Below are 21,342 nucleotides of genomic sequence, written 5' to 3'. Positions count from 1 at the left end.
CTGCTCTGTCATAGCTTCTGTTGTGTTCTGGTGCGTTTGTGATGTGTTCGGGTGCGTTCCAGTGACATGCAGCATTTTGTTTCCTGCACTGGAACGGACTCGACTGGACTGGTGTGAACAGAGCCCAAAAATCACATACAAATGCATTGGGATGCATTTTTGGTACGGAAGAAAAATGTAACGTACCACATCTGATCGGGACATGGTGTGAATGGGCCCTTAAAGCGGTCCTTTACACTCAAAAATCAAATTCTACCAATGCATCCCTCTATGTATGATATGAACACAAAAAATCAGTCTGCTTTCAGTTGCTGCTCCCAGCAAAGATCCCATCCATTTCTCCGTTCCTCCATCTCTGGCTGGAACAATATGCTGGGGAGGGGGCAGCCACAGCTGGCTTTAGCGCTCCGCCACAGACAGAGTGGCAGAGCCAGTGGTCAATTAGCCAGCCGGAGTGGATCCTGACAATATTGTCAGGGTTCTGCTCAACCACAGTGTGCCCTGTGGTTGAGCAGGGCACACTGTCACACAGTCAGTAAAAAATTGGCTTTACTTCTCTAAAATATAAGAATAAATAGATAAAAATCGGAAATGGGGCATACATGGTATATTTGACTCTTAGGGCTGCTCTATATGAAAAATATCTATGGGGTAAATGAGGCATCTGATGAAGGGGGCGTGACCCCGGAAACGCGTCATCACACAGTCTCCTCTGCTGACACATAGACACGATTGTGCAGCTTCCATAGACTTTCTATTGGGTCCATGGACTTACTTTTTATATCATTATCATGCTGAATTTTGTGAGTGTTTTTTATCTACCTTTGATCCTGATCTTAATAAATTTGTCTGCACCAGGAAAGGCGCCCCCTTTTTGTGTTTTTTCCTCTATGTATGATGATTAATAATAACAGACATGTCGGGTGTAAAATGCTTTTTTTTTTTTTTTTTTTTTTTTTTTTTAGCAAAGGGGAACCCTTGAAATAACTTGTCTCATGGAACCACAGCTACCATATACTATATCTACAGCTGTCTTTATATTCGTGTGATAATTAAAGGACAAGTGAGGGGGGAAGTAGAACATACACTCCCTAATGCTGAAAATTGATATGGGTTGCTGCAGCTGTCACACGCTGTGTTTAAGACTAAGAGCTGACTGATCATATGACCGTTGATCAGTCTGCTTTCAGTTGCTGCTCCCAGCAAAGATCCCATCCATTTCTCCGTTCCTCCATCTCTGGCTGGAACAATATGCTGGGGAGGGGGCAGCCACAGCTGGCTTTAGCGCTCCGCCACAGACAGAGTGGCAGAGCCAGTGGTCAATTAGCCAGCCGGAGTGGATCCTGACAATATTGTCAGGGTTCTGCTCAACCACAGTGTGCCCTGTGGTTGAGCAGGGCACACTGTCACACAGTCAGTAAAAAATTGGCTTTACTTCTCTAAAATATAAGAATAAATAGATAAAAATCGGAAATGGGGCATACATGGTATATTTGACTCTTAGGGCTGCTCTATATGAAAAATTCAGAATGAAAACTATATTTTATCATGGCTAAAAAAAATAAATGCAGACAGTAAAAATTGTAGTGTTACCTCACGTTGGTGGTCAGTGAAGAAATGCTGGCTTACATTGATTGTAGGTTGAGACATGCCATTTAATGTTTGTAAAACCTGTTGGGGTTTTTTTTGTTTATATCTGCGTCCAATGGGGGGAATATGCCCAATTTCCCTGTGCTATTGGCACAACAGGAAGTCAGAGGGGATCTCCAAAGTGAAGGGAATGCCCTCTTAGAACGTTGTCATTATAGCAAGTATTCCCATTGGAATATTTCCTCTTTTCAAATTCTTCTAATAAAGGTAAATGACTAGTGATGAGCCGAACATGCCTGGGTTCAGTTTGTGGGAAGTTTGGTGAACTCTTTAAGAAAATCCACACATCGAAGTCAAAGGCTGTTGAATCTTACAAATAATTTCTCTCCACCTGAAGGCTAGTAGGCAAGGGATCGTCCAACAAAGGGAATGGGGAGTGCTGCCCTGGGGAACATGTATCAAATCAGAAACTTTTTAAAATACCGTTTTAGCAGGAAGCAGCTCAATGTGAAACTTTTAAAAATGCAAAATTCCTTTTTTTGTCTTGGATGTGATGCTCTAAACCTGCCTGCATACAATGTAACACAAAACAAAAAAGATTTACAATGGTCAGGCCACGTACTCAACATGGGGAGGGGACTTTGCCAGGGTGGGTGTGAGACCTCTCGCCCTCCTGGCAAGGCACTTTGTCCCCATTATAGTATACTTTGACATTATGGCAAAACCCTGGGCACTGACAGCAGAGTTTAATTCCACTTTAGGGCCCGTTCACACATACCTGGTGACCTGCGTTGTACCTCACTGGATCAGTGCAGGTCACCGCAAGGACGCAAAGAAAATAATTGTTCCCAATCACACCATGATGCAGGTATGATGGATGGTGCTCTGCGATAAAATGCAATGGTGCTGCATTTTAACGCAGCACACTAGATGCCATCCAAGGTCGCCGCTTGGTGCTACAGTGCGGGGACCTGAATGAAATGTAAACATTCTACGCTTCACATAAAGCTTTAAAAAAAAGAAGAAAAAAGTAAGACGTAAAATGTACATGGTCCCTGTGTGTGTTGTAATATAGCCAGTGCCACCGCTCCAAGCTCCCTCCTGTAATGGACTACAATCTCAATACAAATTAGTAAATTAAACGAAATCTAAGTCCATCATGGGAGCAAGCTTGGAGTGGTGGCTACTTACAACACCCACAGGGACCATTGGGAACAAAAGTAGCCACCCTCCAGAAGGAAGGACCATGTCAGCATAAATTCAGATGATTTGAAGATCTACAGCCGAGTGATACACCAATAAGATACATTTTTGTTAATAGTTAAGGTACTTGAATGCATTTTTAAGATCTTACTCCTGAGTTTATTGTCACATTAAGTATACCTGCTATGCCACATGGTACCATGATGATGCTTGGTATGGCCAAAAGAGTTTATGATGGGGCTACAGCAGGTCATCGAGGAAGCAGGTTGGTACTATAAGGGATTGTGGTTTGAGGAAAATGGGCAACATCATTTTAATATAACTAAAGGTTATCAACTTGTGGCTTGGTTGCATGTCTCTGTTCATGAAACTAAAATGGAACATGTGTAAGCAAAACTCTTTTAGTAGGGTATAGCAACCTTCTCTTTTGTCTGCAAGTTATAAAATGTGGCTGAACTGAGTTTAGGAAAATTGTCAACACCTTGCATTTTTCTCCTAGACTGTATAACTGGATAGCTTGAATATTCAAAATTCTTGTAATGGATTAATTTATAATGTCTGCCAACACTCCTAGCCAAGCTGCAAATTTGAATAGCCTCCAAGTATTTAATGTTTTATAATTGTATATTGATTTTTTGCATATCTTTTAAATTTATTATTTGTTAGGGTTATCAAAGGTTAGCAGAAGTAGTATCGAAGGTAAAAAAAAGGTTCATCTTTATTCTCTGCCTTGATTCTTCATTTTGCATCTTCGTCGCCCGAGATGGCGCCATTCACCTTATGGTGAAGACATGATTCCTTTTTGAGAAAGTCATTGAACGAAACATGTCAAAGGAAAACCTGCCTTCATCTCTCTAAAGGTGGCCATACACTGTACAACCATCGCAAGACCTTAGTCTTGCGATGGTTGTAAAGTGATAAAAAAAACCTACGATCTGCCCATCTTGGACAGGCAGATCGTACTCTCGATCATCGCAAGCCCGCCCCTCTGAGGGGCTTCCGATGATCGTAATGCTGAACAGGCAGTGTGCGCGTGCGCACACCGGCCAGTTCGGCATCTGTCCCCCGAGCCCCATTCAAACCAGCCGAAAATCGTACGATTCTCGGCTGGTTTTCTAACATGCTCCTTAGACAAAAGACGTGCGACCGTACAGTAGAAACGGTCGCACGTCTTCGTTCACACTGTTCGATTCTCATACGATCGCGGGGTTTCCCTATGTGTTATCCTATGCTGCCATCTAGTGGCCTTTTGTTGTAATATACATGTCTTTCTGTAATTATTCCTCATGTGACGACGTATTTCCCCCTAGTGTACGCCCCTTCCTTCTTCCTGTGTGCAGTACTTCCTGTGTCATGGCCACAGTGAACAGCCACATGTAACAAGGACACACATGTAATCTGCACAGTACGTAGGAAAGGCATCATCTTTTGACCGCACAATACTATAACCGTTCAACTGCTGTTCCTATCATCTGCTGTAACCTGATGTTAAAGAATAAACACCTCTTTTGAATGAATCGGTATTGACGAGTTCAGCTATCTGACGAGGATTGTCCGCAGTGAGTATATCTGCTTATACAGGCCAGGCATAGAGGTCTCAGCAAGGGATATATTTCGCTATCACAACGATCGGAGTCAGAATAATCACTGGCACTAATTCTGAAGGTTCCAGTGTTTTTTATTATTCCTATTATGTTTTTGTGTGTTGAACCTTCTAGTCATATGTAAATAATTCACTTGCATCAATATTTTTTCACACGGATTGTCGTAATTTTACACAGATTTGTTTATTAACACTTTAGTGTGTAGTTGGTTCACATAGACCGAGCGCAACATACTTGCTTTACATTTATTCACCTATACACATTGTTGCGGCTGGTCCAATCAGGTGATACATTGAGGGACACAGCTCCCTCCCCTCATATACTATTGTTTTCTCTTACGACTCCTTGCTACGGCTAAGCAGGTGTTTAGTGGGAGGGGTTAAAGCCTCAAGGAGGTTTGCCATCTGTTAATGTGTCTAGTCAGCGGTGTATTTACAAATGCTGCTGCCCTAGGCAAAACAGCAACGCCGCCCCCCCCCCCGTACTGACGGCAGACCGTCACCATCAGCATTCCCCCCCCCGGGGTTGACTCCTCCACCATCGGCACAAGCCTCCGATCACTCACCACTCGCCCGGCATTCAAAGCGCCGCTGCCTGCTGGCCCCCGCCGAAACCCGCCGGCCGTCCTCGTTCCCGGCCCCGCCGCTACTATAGCCTCCGGTTCTCTTCCCTTGATGAATAAATTTATCAAGGGGAGAGAACCACAGCAATTGCCGCTCTCAGGGAATCGGCCGCTCCAGGCAAACGCCTTGTTTGCCTCGCGGCAGATACGCCCCTGTGTCTAGTGTCAATTTTCTCCTGCAGACTTGGGTATAACACAAGGTTTCTTTCATTATACATTTAAATTGCATAAAAATCTTTAATTTTGTACTATTTCCATCCAGTGTATGGACATCTAAAATGTTTTCACAGGTTTAAAATGCTATTTTAATAACAGCAATGAGGATCAGCCCCATTGCAAGGGTCAAAGAGGAACCCCAGTTTTTTTCAAATGAACTTCTGTGCTTTAAAAAAAAAACTACCACAGAGCTGAAAAGCTAAAACTGAATCAGAGGGGAAATCTATCACCTTCTCCCTGCTTTTGTATGCCTCCTGTAATTTCATTTAGAAAGCGACTAGAGGTGCCCATACACCTTACAATTATCGTACTATTTATTTTTTCCCGTCATCGAACCGTTGTTCGATTTCCGCACGACTGCCCCGTTTCGTTCGTTAGCCTTACAAGCCCTTAGACAATAGATTTAAAAGCCTACTTCTGGGCAAACAAAACTCCCTTTTCAGTGGAGCCACCTCCCACTTTTCTTCAAATAAAAAAAAATAAAAAAAAAGTTCCCAAGTTCTTCGGGTTTTAATAATGTCCTGCACCTCTGGTCACTCTTCGAGGACAGTAGAACTCTTGTGCAGGTACAGTCACTCCAATTGCTCCAACATACAAATGAAAGGCTTTGTTTCTGCTTGTCCCAGCATTGTGAAAGACCAGAGGGATCTACAGATATGTCAAGAGGTCCATTTGCAGACAGATGTAAACATTGTACCATGTTTGCCACTAGTTTGTAGTGTATGTACAAGTAACTAAGCTATAGACTTCTGGTCAATTTGTATATTCTCCAGCCAGGCAAGACTGAACAACACTTTGCACACACCAGCATGAGATTTAAGGTTTTGTTCTGCTCCCACTTTTAACACATTATTAACCAAAAATTCTGTGCTTGTAAACATTTGTGTGAGGAAATGGTGCAAGAAGCATTCTTACATTCTGGTCTGCTAAATGCACACTAATACATTCAGTCACCATAGAGACTGGTGTATACTTAAAGTTTTTCTCTCGACTCCTGTCCCTGTGATGCTCATCTAGGTGCGGTTGTTGCTAAGACAGGAAGGCATGGACAAATAAAGTTTATTGCCAAAGGTGCTAACCCTTTTCCACTACTAAAATGTGTTTTTGCATCTGTTTATGTTGCTGTTAGGTCTCATGCACGGCATACATTTTGTGGCTTTTTATTTTTTTTTAGAGATGTCCTGATGCCATTTACTTTCCCTCCGGTATTTGGTGATGCCAATTACAAATACTTTTTTCTTAAAGGGACATGTTACTTTTTTTTCTAAAACAATATAAATTAATCATTTTAGGGCAGTTTTCTTTATAATTATGAAGAACTGTAACTTAATCCATGATTATTCAGCAATGGAGAATGGCAACCAGCAATAGATGACTACAGATCCCATCAATACATGATTATACAGCAATGGAGAATGGCAACCGGCTATAAAAGACTACAAATCTCAGCAATCCATGATTATTCAGCAATGGAGAATAGCCTTATATTGATGGTTGCCACAGATCCCATTTATCCATGATTATAGAGCAGGAATACAGGGCTGCGTTTTGGGTCTCACCAGGGCTGCATGAAGATCTCACTAGGGCATATTAGGGTCTCTCTAGGGCTCTGAATGTGGCTGCCGGGCTCTCCATGGCTCTGCTGGTGAGTGCCGGGCTGTCCAGTGCTGTCTCGTGAAGGAGATGTGGGGCCGGACTGGAACTGTCAAAGACAGTTGCAGCGAGGTTTCAGGCAGGCGAGCTTGTTTAAACAGCTAAAAGGCCAGTATCAACTTTAGCATCGGGACATTTTCACCAGTACAAGTACTTGTGAAAATTCCCTGTATCGGGACCGACCTAGCTTTTTTTCCATGCCAAGGAGCTTCCATCCATAGACAAAGAAAGTTAGAGTTCAGGGAATACGTCTATATGCTATTCGCTGGTGTAAGCAATTACAAGTGTATAATCTTGAACAGCAGCACACAGCCATGCACGACGATGGGGGGCTGTTTTGCAACATCTGGACTTCCTGGGCATGAAAAAAGCCTGAATTTACATTGTATGTTCTTCAGGGGGGTCCTAGGTGACAGGGGTCTTGGAGACCCCTGATGTCTCCATAAAGAGGACCTGTCACCTTTTGCTATCACATAATTGGGTTTCTCAGCCCCCTCTGTGATCGCAATAAAGTTAAGTGAAAAAAAAAATAGTAAAAAAAATTTAAGTTTCCCCCCAATTTTTTTTTAAAGTTACACAAAAAAAGAATTAAAAAAAATGAATTTTTTTTTAAAGTCCCCACCCCTAAATGCATGCATGTAAACATGCGTCAGGTGTGCATACCTGCGAAAACGACGATTGCGCCCATTACGCCGCACATGTTTACATATCGCCGCGAACGTCGGAATGAGAGCAATAGTTCTAGGGCCATCAATCACTGATAACACTAAACTGATGAGCGGTAAAAGCTTTTAATAGTCGCCTATGGCCAATTTTGGGTATGCTAGTTTTTTGTGATTTTTTTTCGAGTGCGCACAATTTAAGCTTGACATGTTTGGTGTCTATTTACCCGACGTGACCCGTCTTTTATATTTTTCCAAAAAAGTGGGTAATATTAAGTTGTTTTATAACATAATGTAAAAAAAAACTTTGTTTTTTTTCAAAATTTTCAGTAATTTCTCCTAAATATAGTAAAAAATAAAACCTGCAGTGGTGATTAAATATCACTAAAAGAAAGCTCTATCTGTCCCCAAAAAATGGTATAAAATTAATTTCAGTACAGCGTTGCAAGGTGGAATAAATGTCAAAGTACTGCAGCGCTGAACACTGAAAAATGGCCTGGCCATGAAGGGGGTCTAAACACCTGGTCTTCAAGCGGTTAAAGGAGAACTATGAGGAGTGCTTTTAACTCACCTCATAGTTCTAGCCGACCTGTGACAATGAGACTGCCGACCTGTGACAATCACAGGTTGGCTCAGTAGATCGGGAGGTGAGCGAACACATGCCGGTGTTTGCTCACTTCTCGATCCTGTCACGGCTCTCTGCCGTGACAGGGGAGGGGATATATTCCCCCCTCCCCGCTCCGATCCGCCAGCGCTGACTGGCGGAACGGAAGGGGGAGGGGCAGGTACAGTTGGCTCTGCCTCTAGATAGGCAGAGCCAGCTGTCACTCACGCAGCTGGGCGGATCCCGTCATCGATGTCGGGATCCGCTCCAGCTGCGGCGTCTCAGTATACCGCGAGCTGTGGCTCGCGTTATACTGAGCTTAGGGTGACGGGAGGACGCTAGTTTGTGTCCTCCCGTAACCCTAAGGAGAACTATGGGGAAAAGCCCTGACCCCATAGTTCTCCTTTAATATTTCAATGTGCATGATGCCGTCACCCTAGGCTCAGTATGCTGCTGCTCGCGGTATACTGAGATGCTGAAGCGGATCCCGACAATTATGCCGGGACCCGCCCAGCTGCGTGACTGATAGCTGGCTCTGCCTTTCTAGAGGCAGAGCCATCTGTACCCGCTCGTTCCACCAGTCAGCGCTGGCGGATCGGAGCAGGGAATCCAGCCTCTCCCCTCGAGAGGTGAGCGAACGCCGGTATGTGTTCGCTCACCTCCCGATCTACTGAGCCGACCTGTGACAGTCTCATTGTCACAGGTCGGCTAGAACTATGAGGTGAGTGAAAAGCACTCACCTCATAGTTCTCCTTTTAACATAGAGGAGTGTGATTCTGCAGTCCTCAGAGATACCTGAGAACAATGTGATTTTAATAGGACTTGGCACAGGCAGAGAGCACAGTCCGTTAGCTGCTCACAAGATTTCTGGTAGAATCAACATGTATTTTTTTTTTTAACGTTTCAAACACTTTCAAGTGAAGCAATTTTAAAGGGTATATTTGACGGAGAAATTACTACACTTTTTAGATATTTTTAAATTCCATCTTTTAGCAGAAATTGTAAATTTTATAATAAATTAGTTGTAACATACTGGTAAATGTTAGAATGTAAATGATGTTGTCCCGATACCAGTAAGGCTATTGTGGCCTGGTTCATTAGAAGCATTTTAGATAACCCATGGGGTCCTGAGGCTCGTTTGAATTCTTAAGATGTTTGCATACTGATAACTTCATAAAACCCGGCTTAAGAACAGAAACCTCTCTAACCACATGAGAACGTGTCTGACTGGCATTAGATAATGCTGACTGCAGAGTTTTTTTTCTAAACCGTGGTGGGGAACATTATCTCAATCAAGCATTTTTCTCATTATCTGAATTTTCATCTGAAGGAACCCTTTTGAGTTCATATTCTGGTCACATGCTCTTTACAGCTAAACATATACAGACAGTATCATTGTATAGCTCTTAGCATTTTCAAGTAAATCTGAAGTGGGGAAATTCTGCCTAAAGCACTTCAAGTGCTTGTACATTGGGTATGTTTTTGGCCTATCTATATCTTATTGTGAAGAATGATGCCCATCACGTTGGCAATAGTTATCCTAGTATTGTGTATCCTTGTTGGTATGTGTTATTTTAAAAAGGCCAATATCAACGCAAAACTGACATATATCAATTACAGATAGAATAAAGACAACCATAAATCATTGTGGCTACATTTTGTTTTAATACAAACCTTCAGAGATTACAGATGGGGCCATAGTCATTAAATGTAAAGTGTGGTTATTCGATCTTCTGTCATATCATGTCTGTGGCCAACTTATCCTATTAAAGGAGAACTATGAGGTGAGTGCTTTTCACTCACCTCATAGTTCTAGCCGACCTGTGGCAATGAGACTGTCACAGGTCGGCTCAGTAGATCGGGAGGTGAGCGAACACATACCGGGTTTGCTCACCTCTCGATCCTGTCACGGCTCTCTGCCGTGATAGGGGGAGGGGCTGGATTCCCCTCTCCCCGCTCCGATCTGCCAGCGCTGACTGGCGGAACGGACGGGGAGGGGGCGGGTACAGCTGGCTCTGCCTCTAGATAGGCAGAGCCAGCTGTCACTCACGCAGCTGGGCAGATCCCGTCATCTAAGTCGGGATCCGCTGCGGCGTCTCAGTATACCGCGAGCTGTAGCTCGCGGTATACTGAGCTTAGGGTAACTGGAGGACGCTAGTTTGTGTCCTCCCATTACCCTAAGGAGAACTGTGGGGAAAAACACTGACCCCATAGTTCTCCTTTTAATGCTACAAAATACGCAGCATGTTTTTATATATAACTTTTGAACTGTTCCCTGCATTACTATATGATGAAGCCGGTGTCTAACTGATATATGTATATAATAAACTGCAAAGCCTTCATTCAGATTGACTTAAAATGTATGTGTTTAGGGCCCATTCATAATATCTTTGATAGTAATGTTTTTACTTCTGCTGTAGACATATTGCCACGTTCTGTGAGATCTATTATTTTACTTGCATGAATGGAAGTCTTTTTATTCAGGCTTTGTAAAGTCATGTAGAGTATAATTACTTCGTTCTAATTTAATTCTGAATAAGCTGAATAAAGACATGGAAACCAATTTAGTTCAACATTGTGTTTTTTCCATATCACATGAAGTTCTTTTTGAGTTATTGTTGGTATAGAAAAATCTCTAAGGTCGCCGTTTTGCTACCGGATCATATTTATTATTATTTATTTTTTGCGCCATTTGCTGAAATCTGTATTTCTTTTTTCTTTTCCCTTTTTTTTTTTTCTTCATTGCAGGACATGGCTAGTTAATTCTGGTACCAGTAGGTATGCAGCTACCTTCCAGTGTTTTTTGGACAACTGGCACATCAAAGCTGTAAAGACAGCCCTGCGTATGCCCCTACCACTCCCGGCCTGCCTGTTTTTTTCCTAGTTTCTGTAGGTGATGGACACCTTCTCTTATCTCTGAGAGAGGCACATCCTTTTCTGCACTTTTTTGCTCATGACTCTTAGCAAGTTTCCCAAGGCTGCTCACGCCTCTCAGCAGCTATGCAGATCGTTTTTTGGTCTTTTCTCCCTCAGGATGTGGAATTGGCTTGTATTGTGTTCAGAGCACTGAATCCTACGTAGGGCATTCACTTTGGCACCTTGTGTATCACACGCAGTTGCCACAGGGTGCTGTACAGGTTCACAGCCATGGTCCATTTTGGTGGGGTCCTGTCCCTGAAGACCCCTTTTGGGGTGTGTACCCTCCAGGAGGGTAAAGTGTTGGTCAGTGACTTGGATCAACCCAGAAACTTGTATACTCTGCAATACCCCATTAAATAGGGTTTCCTTTACAAATGGGCTTTCCCATAGACCTAGCTATCTCTTGTTTGAACCAGATTTTACCAGTCCCTGTTTTTCATGGACCACGTGGACAAGAGGTTAGAAGCCTTCTTTAGAGCTCTATTTGCCCTTTGTGGGCACTGCTATTCCATCTACTGTTGCAACCATGGTGATGTCAGACCTCATTTGTGTGACCAAAAGCTATGAATTGAGACCTTGTGTGCATTTTGATGGACCTCACTGCTCTAAAACAGCTAGAACTTTTTCATATGGCCTTGTGCTACTGCAGAAATGGTCTGACAAATATCCTCCAACAAATCTCCAGGATGGGTCTCCTGTCTGTCCGCATGCAACAGATCCTATGGTTTACAGGTGAAACTCGAATAATTAGAATATCGTGCAAAGTTCATTTATTTCACTAATGCAACTTAAAAGGTGAAACTAATATATGAGATAGACTCATTACATGCAAAGCAAGATAGTTCAAGCCGTGATTTGTCATAATTGTGATGATTATGGCTTACAGCTCATGAAAACCCCAAGAACCCCAAATCCACAACCTCAAAAAAGTAGATTACATGCAATCAATAAAACAAGGATTGTACATAGAACAATATCAGACCTCTGAAAAGTACAAGCATGCATATGTACTCAGTACTTGGTTTGGGCCCCTTTTGCAGCAATTACTGCCATTACTTTTGCACGATATTCTAATCGAGTTTCACCTGTAAATGCTAGTCTGCAAAGCTTCCTGAGGTGAGGTTGATGTTTTTGTTATTATACAGGATTTATATAGTGCCAACAGTTTGCACAGGTTGAATGCATGTCCTTTACTGGGTAATGCCTGTGTGACACATCTTTGGATATTTACATCAAGGAAGTAATGGGGGGAGGGGGGGGGCAAAAGCACCTTCTTACTACAGAGGTAGATCAAGTCCCCTGCAGCAACATCCTCTGCTCCCTCTAAGAAAAGTTCCTTTTGGCCATCTAAAGCCTCAGGGTCCAAACCCAAGTCAGGCCATCAATTTCATTGTAGGTTCTGGCCCTTTTCTGTAACATTCCGGATGCCTGTTTTACACCCTCTGTCTGGTTCATTTCCTGATGTCGAACCAACCAAGATCTTCTCCAAGACCTAGATCTTTTCGCTGACAAGGTCAGCTCTTTTGTCAGGGGGTCATAGTCCCTGTTCTGGAGGCAAAAAGTTTTCAAGGGATTTACTCCAACCTTTTCACTGTCCTCAAATCAAAGGTGGGAAGGAAGTGTGGAAGGGTCAATCCTATTCCCGATCTGAACATTCTTAATCGGTTCCTGCGAGTTCAAAGTTCCATATGGAATCTACCCATTCTGTTATTGCTTCGCTTCAAACAGGAGACATCCTGGCATGGTGGAAATTAAGAATACATTTTTGTATAGCCCTATTTTTCCTGCCCATCAATGCTACCTGTGTTTTTTTTTTTTGCTGTAGACGCGCAACACAACTCATTTGTTGCCTTTCCATTCAGCCTGTTCAGTGCACCTCAGATCTTCAACTAGGTGCTGGTCCCTGTTATGGTTCTGCTTTGATCCCAGGGGATCCCCAGAGTGGGGTATATGTAAGGACCTTCTCAGAGTGCATTTAAGGCAAGCCTTCTTGTCCAAACACTGCAAAGCTTTGGATGGGTCCTGAATCCAATCTTTATTGCTCCCATGCTTGTACTTTATTCTGGCTTGGCAGAAAATTTCCCCTCTATACATCAAAGGCATAGAGAATTGGTAGGCAAACTTTCTCAGTCATCATGTCTGGACCCCCGAAGCATGGGCCATTTACCTGGAGGTGTTTCAGGCCTGTGCTACAGGTGGGGTGATGCCGAACTTGGACCTCCTGGCATCCAGGCGTAACAACAAACTGGACATGTTTGTACACCAGGACCAGGGATCCCAGCATCTTCACAGTGGATGTCTTGGTGACTCAGTGGTACAAGTTCAGCCTGATCTACACCACTATTCTAAAACTCCTACACAGGATTGAGATGAAGGGGATGCCAGCGATCCTCATTGTCCATTGGAGACAGCCGGATTTTTGTTCCACTATCAGTAGGTGGATTTGGCAAACTATCGCTCAGGACTGTGAGTTGAAGGGTAAAATTCCTCCTTTTCTAATTTAAGGCCCACTCTACTTGGGAGCATTTAGTGTTGTGTGGGCTTTCCAGTTTTGGGCTTCAGTTTGATTAAATCTGTAAGTCTTTCACCCTAAAAAATACATTACTATGTTTTATAAATTTAGTCTATTTCCTTAGCAAGTGTATGCTACTTCATATGTTACCTATTCATGTAATATCCTTTTTGCTGTCAATTTTACATGTCTGAGCAAGCGTATGTATGCTAAGCGATTTGATCGCGGTTTCTTTATTAAATATTTTATTGAAAAACATAATCTTGATTAAAAAATACACAAAAATTTATTTGAGGTTGTGTTGAGTAAATATATACCACATATGTCAAGACTCAAAGCTGCATGCCCCGGCGAAATGGCAAAAACTTGCGGCTGCTAAAAAATATCAATGGGTAATGCTTTAAATGCCTTCACAGCACATAATTTTGGAGTTACCAGTAAGACCCATAGACCTAGAATTATTTCTCACTCTGGCATGCATGGAAATACCCAATATGTGCTGCACAGTCATGGTTGACATACATGTGCAAACCATTTGTGTGCGGTCCTGGTGACGGGTGTGTTTTAAAAAAACGTTTATGATGTTTTACTTTTTGTTTTACTTTTCAATTTTTTTTTACTTTATTGCAAAAACAAGAGAGCTAACAGGCCCTTTAACATTGCAGAAATGTCTAGTTGAATGTGACCCAACTACTAGCTATACCATGAACTGAATAAATAAATGGAAACATTCAGACATTTCAAAGGGACAGATGCTATCCATGGGATTAAGTTTTTAGGTCAAGGCCTGCAGCTCTAGGCTTTGGGATAGTTATTACTGCAGTAAAACTTTATATGCACAATAACCATCAGTACCAAGTACATATTGGTGATTTTAAATTTAACTTATGTACAATTGACGTTGATATTTCATGTGACAAAACTTTGCACCAATGTTCCTGCTCCAGAAAGAAGCACAAGAGCTTCTGAAGTCAAAAGTCAACATAGCGGTAGGAGATATGCAGATAATAAGGAATAGTGTTGCTGATTTCACTAGCAGTCTGCTGCTCTTTGCAGGATACTGCTCCACACGTCAGGGAATTGCTTACACTGGGTAAATGGATTTTGTAGTAATTGAAAGCTGAGTAATGGATTCCCAGTCTGTTCTAAGAGACACTGCTTGAGCCTTTAGCATACTCCTTGATAGGGGTTAACAAGAGATAAAAGAAAGATGTTTAACTAATGTTAACCTTGAGAAAACCCCTCAGGTTTTCTTATTCATGCACATTTTTTAAATATTTCATGAGCAGGTTTCCACGGCATCACATTTTGGGCTTTCAGTAAGTCTACAGGATGTCCTGTTGCTCCTTCTTCTTTTTTTTTCTTTTTTTTTACAGCACTGAATCTACAATTAGCTTCAAAGCACACCTGTGGAGTTGCTGTCTGTAAATATCACCAGGTAGAGGGCCTACATATAGCATGGATTCACTTCACGTTTTTTTTTCTGCTATATATAGTGGCATCACATCCTAATGGGCTATAAAGCCTATTTCAAGGCAAAGCTCTATTTTTTTTTTTCTTTCCTTTTTTTTTTATTCTACAAAAAAGAGATGAGGTTTTGTCAAGATCTGATATTTCCATCCTCCGTTCGGATTTGCCTCACTTTCTAGGAGAGAGTAGGTAGAAACCCAGCAGTGAAGGCACTTTTGAGAGTGGAGAGAGGTTAGAATTATATTGCTTCATCTGTTCCCGGTAGGGAGAGTTTTCCTCAGTTCTTGCCCTGCAGTTGCCCACAAATTTGCATGAAATCTTAAATTTGCTTGAAATCTGTTGGCAAACCTCACCACCTCCAGTGCGAATCTCCATCTGCCTACATTAACTCGGTAGCAACGGCATCAATGCCTTTTTAATGCCTTTCATGTCTTTCTGCATCTAGTTTGCCGATACCAAGAATTATGCAATGCCCCATGAAGATTAATAATTGCAAGTAATAACATGAAATCGGTAAACCATTTTTATTGGTAGAATTTTTAACATTGCATTTCATTTGATGTTCCTGTGAAATGTTCTCATTTTCTATGTAAATCCTCTGTAATCTATCTTTGTTCTTTTCCAGATTTGATACAAGCTACTAATGAGACAAATGTGAATATTCCTCAGATGGCAGACACATTGTTTGAACGAGCAACAAATAGCAGCTGGGTCGTTGTGTTTAAAGCCTTAGTCACAACTCATCATTTAATGGTCCACGGTAATGAGGTAAGCTTCTTGGGTAACTACTCTGACTAGGAAAAGGTGCTTGTTAAAATACAATGCCTATATGAAAAGTAGTTTACATACATTAATGTAACGGAACATTAAATCCCAATCAGTTTATTTAGCTGTGTGGTGTGGGTTTTTGTTACACTGATAAACAGAAATATGCTCTTTAACCACTTGCTGACCGCTGTGTTAAACCCCCTTCCTTTCCAGGCCATCTTTCGGTATTCGGCGCTGCAGTACTTTGACTGACATTTATTCCGTCATACAATGCTTTATTCAAATGAATTTTGTACCATTGTTTTGTGCACAGATAGAGCTTTCTTTTGGAGGTATTTAATCACCGCTGGGTTTTTTTTATTTTTTACTATTTAATGAAAAAGTACAGAAAATTTTGAAGAAAAACCTGTTGTCCCTACTTTGTTATGAAACATTTATCAGCACCCAGTTTTTTGGTAAAATATTAAAATGTCAGATAAATGGACACCAAAGATGTCAAGCTTTACAATTTGTGTGCCCGCGAAATCGCAATAAACTACTATGCCTAAAATTGGCCATAGGCGACGCTTTAAAAGCTTTTACCGCTCACCAGTTTAGTGTTATCCGTGATTAATGGCCCTAGAATTATTCTGACTGCGACATTATCAGCGATATGTAAGGTGTGGCGTAATCATTGTTTTCACATGTAGGCGGACCCGACACATATTTGCGTTTATAATTGCGTGCTCTGGGGCGGGGGACTTAAAACTTTTTTTCTTAACACCGCACTTGATGCATGTAACTTGACATCACATAGGGGGGGATAAAAACCCCCATGTGATGGCCAAAAAGCAATGACGGGTCATGTTTATGGAGACATCAGGGGTCTCCAAGACCCCTAATGTCACCTGGGGACACCCAAAGTAGCTAATGAAGCAGAAATCTGCTACACCAGCTTCTTCTCTGGCTGTAGGGAATGCTGATCTCTCCTTCTCAGTACAGAGGGCCGCTGTGTCGGTGTTCTCGGTCCCAGGCACTGCAGGTGGGACATGTATAAGCTACATTGGTATTCCACACTGTGAAGAAGCAAAAAGCTTACGAGAAGCAGAATTTAACGACCCAAAATGGTAATTGTATTTTTTTTTAATTTAAAAAAAATGCCACTTGCTCATAAAGTCAGTAAGTTATGTTGACAGTATTTCATTTGTGCAAGGAAAGTAAACTGTCCAAATTAAAAAAATTTGCTTTCATAGAGAAGGTCTTCTATTTGACTAGGTGAGAGTTGGCCTTGTGGCCCTTTTTTTGAAGGTCTGAATAGGTATGCTTTATTCCCTTTTCTGCAGAAAAAAGCTAGAGTATCACCATGTGTGCATGATTTGCACTCTTCTGCTAAGTTGAGAAGAAGCTTGCAGGAGGTTCAGAGAAGAAGTTTTAAAATTGGCAGATGTCTCCCTGACTAATGTTTTCTGAGAAACCTGCCTGTGAAGGGCTATTTTTTAAGATTTGTTTTGTCTTGTATTGAATAAAAAATCAGCAGCACTCACAGGGGTCAGAACGTGAAATCTTGTTTCTTTTATTGAACTTCATCACATGCATCATCAGAGCCAACATTTCGGGGCCATGCAGGGTCCCTTCAGGGCAACAGTGACCTAGTGACACAAGTCACTATATCGCTCTGAAGGGACCCTGCGTTGCCTCAAAACGTTGGCACTGATGATGCATGTGACGTACTGTATGTTCAATAAAAGGAACAAGAATTTGCATTCTGATCCATGCGATTTTGTATTCAGTACTTTGAGGCTACACGGTGCCATCCATGTCATCACTGAGAGCACCATTAATAATAACTTCGAGGTGACAACGCTGTATGGAGTGCAAGTGATCTACAACGAAACACCATTGGTTTGTCTTTTGTCGCACATTACGTTTTTGTTTTCTTTACTCTCATTTGTGGTCATTGGTAGAAATGTCATTTTATAAACCTGTTTTCATATGCATATCATGGTAGGTTACTTTTAGACCTTTGCCACGACAAATCTGTAAAAGCCTGTCAAACCTAAAAATGCTTTACTGCACCATGAGTTTATGGAACATCTCAAGCATTTTTGCCTAGAAATGTAAATTATTTGGTACCTTCTCTGTGGTTCTCACAGTTTTTGCAATGGGTCCCTTCTATATGATTAAAAATTATTATGACTTTAGACAAGTGACAAAACTGTAGCACAGGTGTGATAAGTGTACACTGTAGTCCAATGCATGGCAGTGGCTTGATGCATATAGTCAGTGGCGCAACCGGTGCGGGGGCCTGAGGCTGTGGGGGGGCCCAGTGGGGTCAGGTCCTGGGCACCCACACAGCCTCAGTGGGGTCCGGTCCTGCAATATATGGCAGTGCACGGTCCCGGTGTTCGGTTGTGTACTGCTATTTCATGTAATTAGACAAGTGGATTATAATGGGGAATATTACACTGTAATGTTCCCTATTATAATCTATTTCTCTGATTAAATGATTACAGACAGGCCTCTGTTCTATCAAAGTTTGAGACTACGTTAGAATGTGTGACCAGTGGCGTGGTCACACATTTTCACGTAATCTCACCCAGTTTTTCGGCAGTGGAATAGGTGAAGCATTCCAACGCTTTCTCTGCTGTTCCAGGGCAGATCGGCATTGCAAATCGCATGTGCAGGGGAACCGATCTGCCCTGAAACAGCTGATCGGTCCTGAAATGTCACTTCTATCCGACTTTGTGAGTGCGGTGGAATGTGAGATCGCAGTCGGAGAGAAGTGATATTTCAGGACCGATCAGCTGTTCCAGTGCAGATCGGTTCTCCTGCACATGCGATTTGCGATGCCGATCTGCCCTGGAACAGCTGGGAAAGCGCTGGAATGCTTCACCTATTGGCGGTCACACATTCCACCGCCGAAAAACTGGGATTACATTAAAACGTGTGACCACGTCAGCGGTCACACATTCTAACGTAGTCACAACCTTTTGATGGAACACCGCCATCAGGGGTGTATGGCCGGTACCCATGTGAGGGGTCTGGGGGGCCTCTTACATGGGTATCAACTGTACCGGGGCGGCATGGCAGAGGTGACAGGGGAGGGGGTGGAGGAGGCCGGGCCCCAGCAGCAGCAGGTAAGAAGAGTTGGGAGGAGGTACAGGGAAAGGGATCCAGATGACCAGGCCAGCCCACCTGGGACCCTGCAGAGCCCACCATAGAGAGTCTCAGGTGGGCTATGCAGAATCTATGGTGTGCTCTGCAGGGTCTCGGGTAATTCCAGCATGCTACTGCAACATTAGAGAACGCTGGGGGGGTCTTGGGCCAGTGTGATCCGCGCCCCCCCCGGTCTTGGGAGGGGGGCCAAAGATAAAATCAGGGCCCTTTTGGTTATTAGGTCTGCCACTGCATAGAGTCGATGGTGGAGCCCAGGCCTGACTGAATTTTGTCTTTGATGCAGCAAAGCACATTACAGTCTGCCTGCTGACCGTGAAGAGCAAGGCAATTCCAACACTGTCCATTTGTCTTGGTTAAAGACAGTTGCAGTAGTTTTGTGCGAAGTCCTTCAAACATTTTTGGTGCTAGTACATTTGGTAAATCTATTTTAATGTACTGCATGCTTGTACTTAACATCTGGTATACACTGCAGTTCTAGCCACATGCAATCTGGCTTTTTAATTTGTGTGGTTGATGCTGGATATAATTAATATGAGTGTTCTGATTTGTGCCTTAGAGATTCATCCAGTATCTGGCATCTCGGAACACACTATTTAACCTAAGCAACTTTTTGGACAAAAGTGGATCACACGGTAAGAATGTGTGCTCTTTATTCCAGTCTCAAGTATGTGAACTGTTTGGTTTATTATTGTGTTCAACCATGCCGGAAATATAACTATTTTACTTTGTAACTTGTTATGAATTTCTACACAGCAGGCTTTTCCTAGGGAAAAAAGAGTCTGGGTGGATAATGTTATACTTTCTCAGAAATTGACTATTTCGGCAGTTACATTCAGCTTGCAGATAGCGTTAACATTTCTGGATGCTATTTTATCTCTACATCTACAAAAGATGTTTTTATCCTTGACCCCTCTGGCAGACTCGTAGATGACATTTGGTTCAGGGATTCATTTCTATTGCAGATTTAGCAGCACACAGCTCACCTTTTGAAGTCACATATAGGTGGAATACCAAAACTAGAATAAAAGCAAAACGTTTTATTCAGAATTATTTTACAGCTAACCCAGGCATGGACAAATCCCAGGAGCCAGGTAGCCAGTGCGCCTTAAAAATTAAAGTTGGCACCTCACCTTTGAGGTGTTATCTAGTTGTTGTCGGGATAAACTGGCTCCTGAATTTCATATTAATTTGTCCACCCCTGAGTTAACGTATGATGGAAGCATTTTTCTGTGTTTTGTACTTTTTATATTGGTTTAATGTAAGGGTAATTCCACCTTCTCAGGCACATTTGAGAAAATGGAACTACCCCCACCAATCTGCCCCTTCTCTCCCCCCGATGCTCTTGTCAATGATCACTCTTTCCCATTGTAGATGTAGTATCTTTACTCCATACATGGGATTGCAGCCCTGCAGTATGTATTTCAAATTTTGCTTTCAAATGATGAGCACTCATTGGTCAACAGGGTCACATGTGTGCTTGCCATTTGGGAATTCAGGAGTGTCATTTTAAATACATAGCACAGTGCTGCAATCCTGTGTATTGAGTAGGGATATTACACTGGCAGCCATAGAGGGGAAGGAGAGAATGACGGGTAAAAGTAACGGGGGGGATGCAGAGGGAGCAGATTGGTGTGGGGGTAATTCCATTTTCCCCAAACACCACCTGGGAAAGTGGAATTACCCTTTAACTTAAAACTAATGACACACTCTACACTTAACGTGGGGTGCAATTTTAAGTCACTTCTTACTCCGGTGTGCTGAATTTACAGCAGAGGTCTAATGCAATATATTATTGTGGGGGTATTTTGTATGGAAAAGTCAGTTCATAATGACAAGCTAATTAGCATATGGCTTTGTACTCTCAAAATGTTGCTAGCTACAAAGTGACATTTAACAGCGAGTTTCAATGATATATTTATAACATATACTTATTTCCAGATATATTTATCAGAAAAATGCACATTCCTAATGCTTGTGCTGGGAAACTATGCACTATACTCTTTTGGTCAGCCTAAAATGTACAATGAGTATTTCTGCCAAAAATGAATAAAGTTCTGCCTTAAACCATTTTGAATGGAGGACCGTAGATAGAACAATGTTAAGAAACCAAGGGATTGTAAACTTATCCAGAGTATGTTTTAGGCCCCTTATACTTGGATACCTGTCAGTTCCGATCAGCAGGGAAGTAGCATTATTCCTGGGAGAAAAAAAGGTATTTTAAAGCATTTCCAAGCAAAAAAAAACAATCGCAGATCATGATATGCAAATGTACATGACTATAGAAGAGGTAAAAAGTTGTGAGATTGCAATCTGGCTTTATAGTGTAGGAGGGGGGGGGGGGGGGCTGGGGTTTTTGTTGTTTT

General features: G+C 42.3%; 1 protein-coding gene across 8 annotated transcripts in view; it reads left to right on the top strand.

The window, feature by feature from the left end:
* The window catches only part of SNAP91 (synaptosome associated protein 91), a 100,156-nt gene that overhangs the window by 23,687 nt on the left and 55,127 nt on the right, over positions 1-21,342 (top strand). For all 8 annotated transcript variants that reach the window (XM_018560872.1, XM_018560873.1, XM_018560876.1 and 5 more), the window contains exons 3-4: positions 15,681-15,823; positions 19,536-19,611. In XM_018560872.1, coding sequence (XP_018416374.1) covers positions 15,681-15,823; positions 19,536-19,611 — 219 coding nt within the window. The remainder of the gene's footprint in view (positions 1-15,680; positions 15,824-19,535; positions 19,612-21,342) is intronic.

The sequence above is a fragment of the Nanorana parkeri genome, unplaced genomic scaffold (genome assembly GCF_000935625.1).
Source record: "Nanorana parkeri isolate BGI_ZX_2015 unplaced genomic scaffold, ASM93562v1 scaffold483, whole genome shotgun sequence".
Lineage (NCBI taxonomy): Eukaryota > Metazoa > Chordata > Amphibia > Anura > Dicroglossidae > Nanorana > Nanorana parkeri.
The sequence above is the reverse complement of the archived record's forward strand: the minus strand, read 5'-3'. Positions and strand labels throughout refer to the sequence as shown.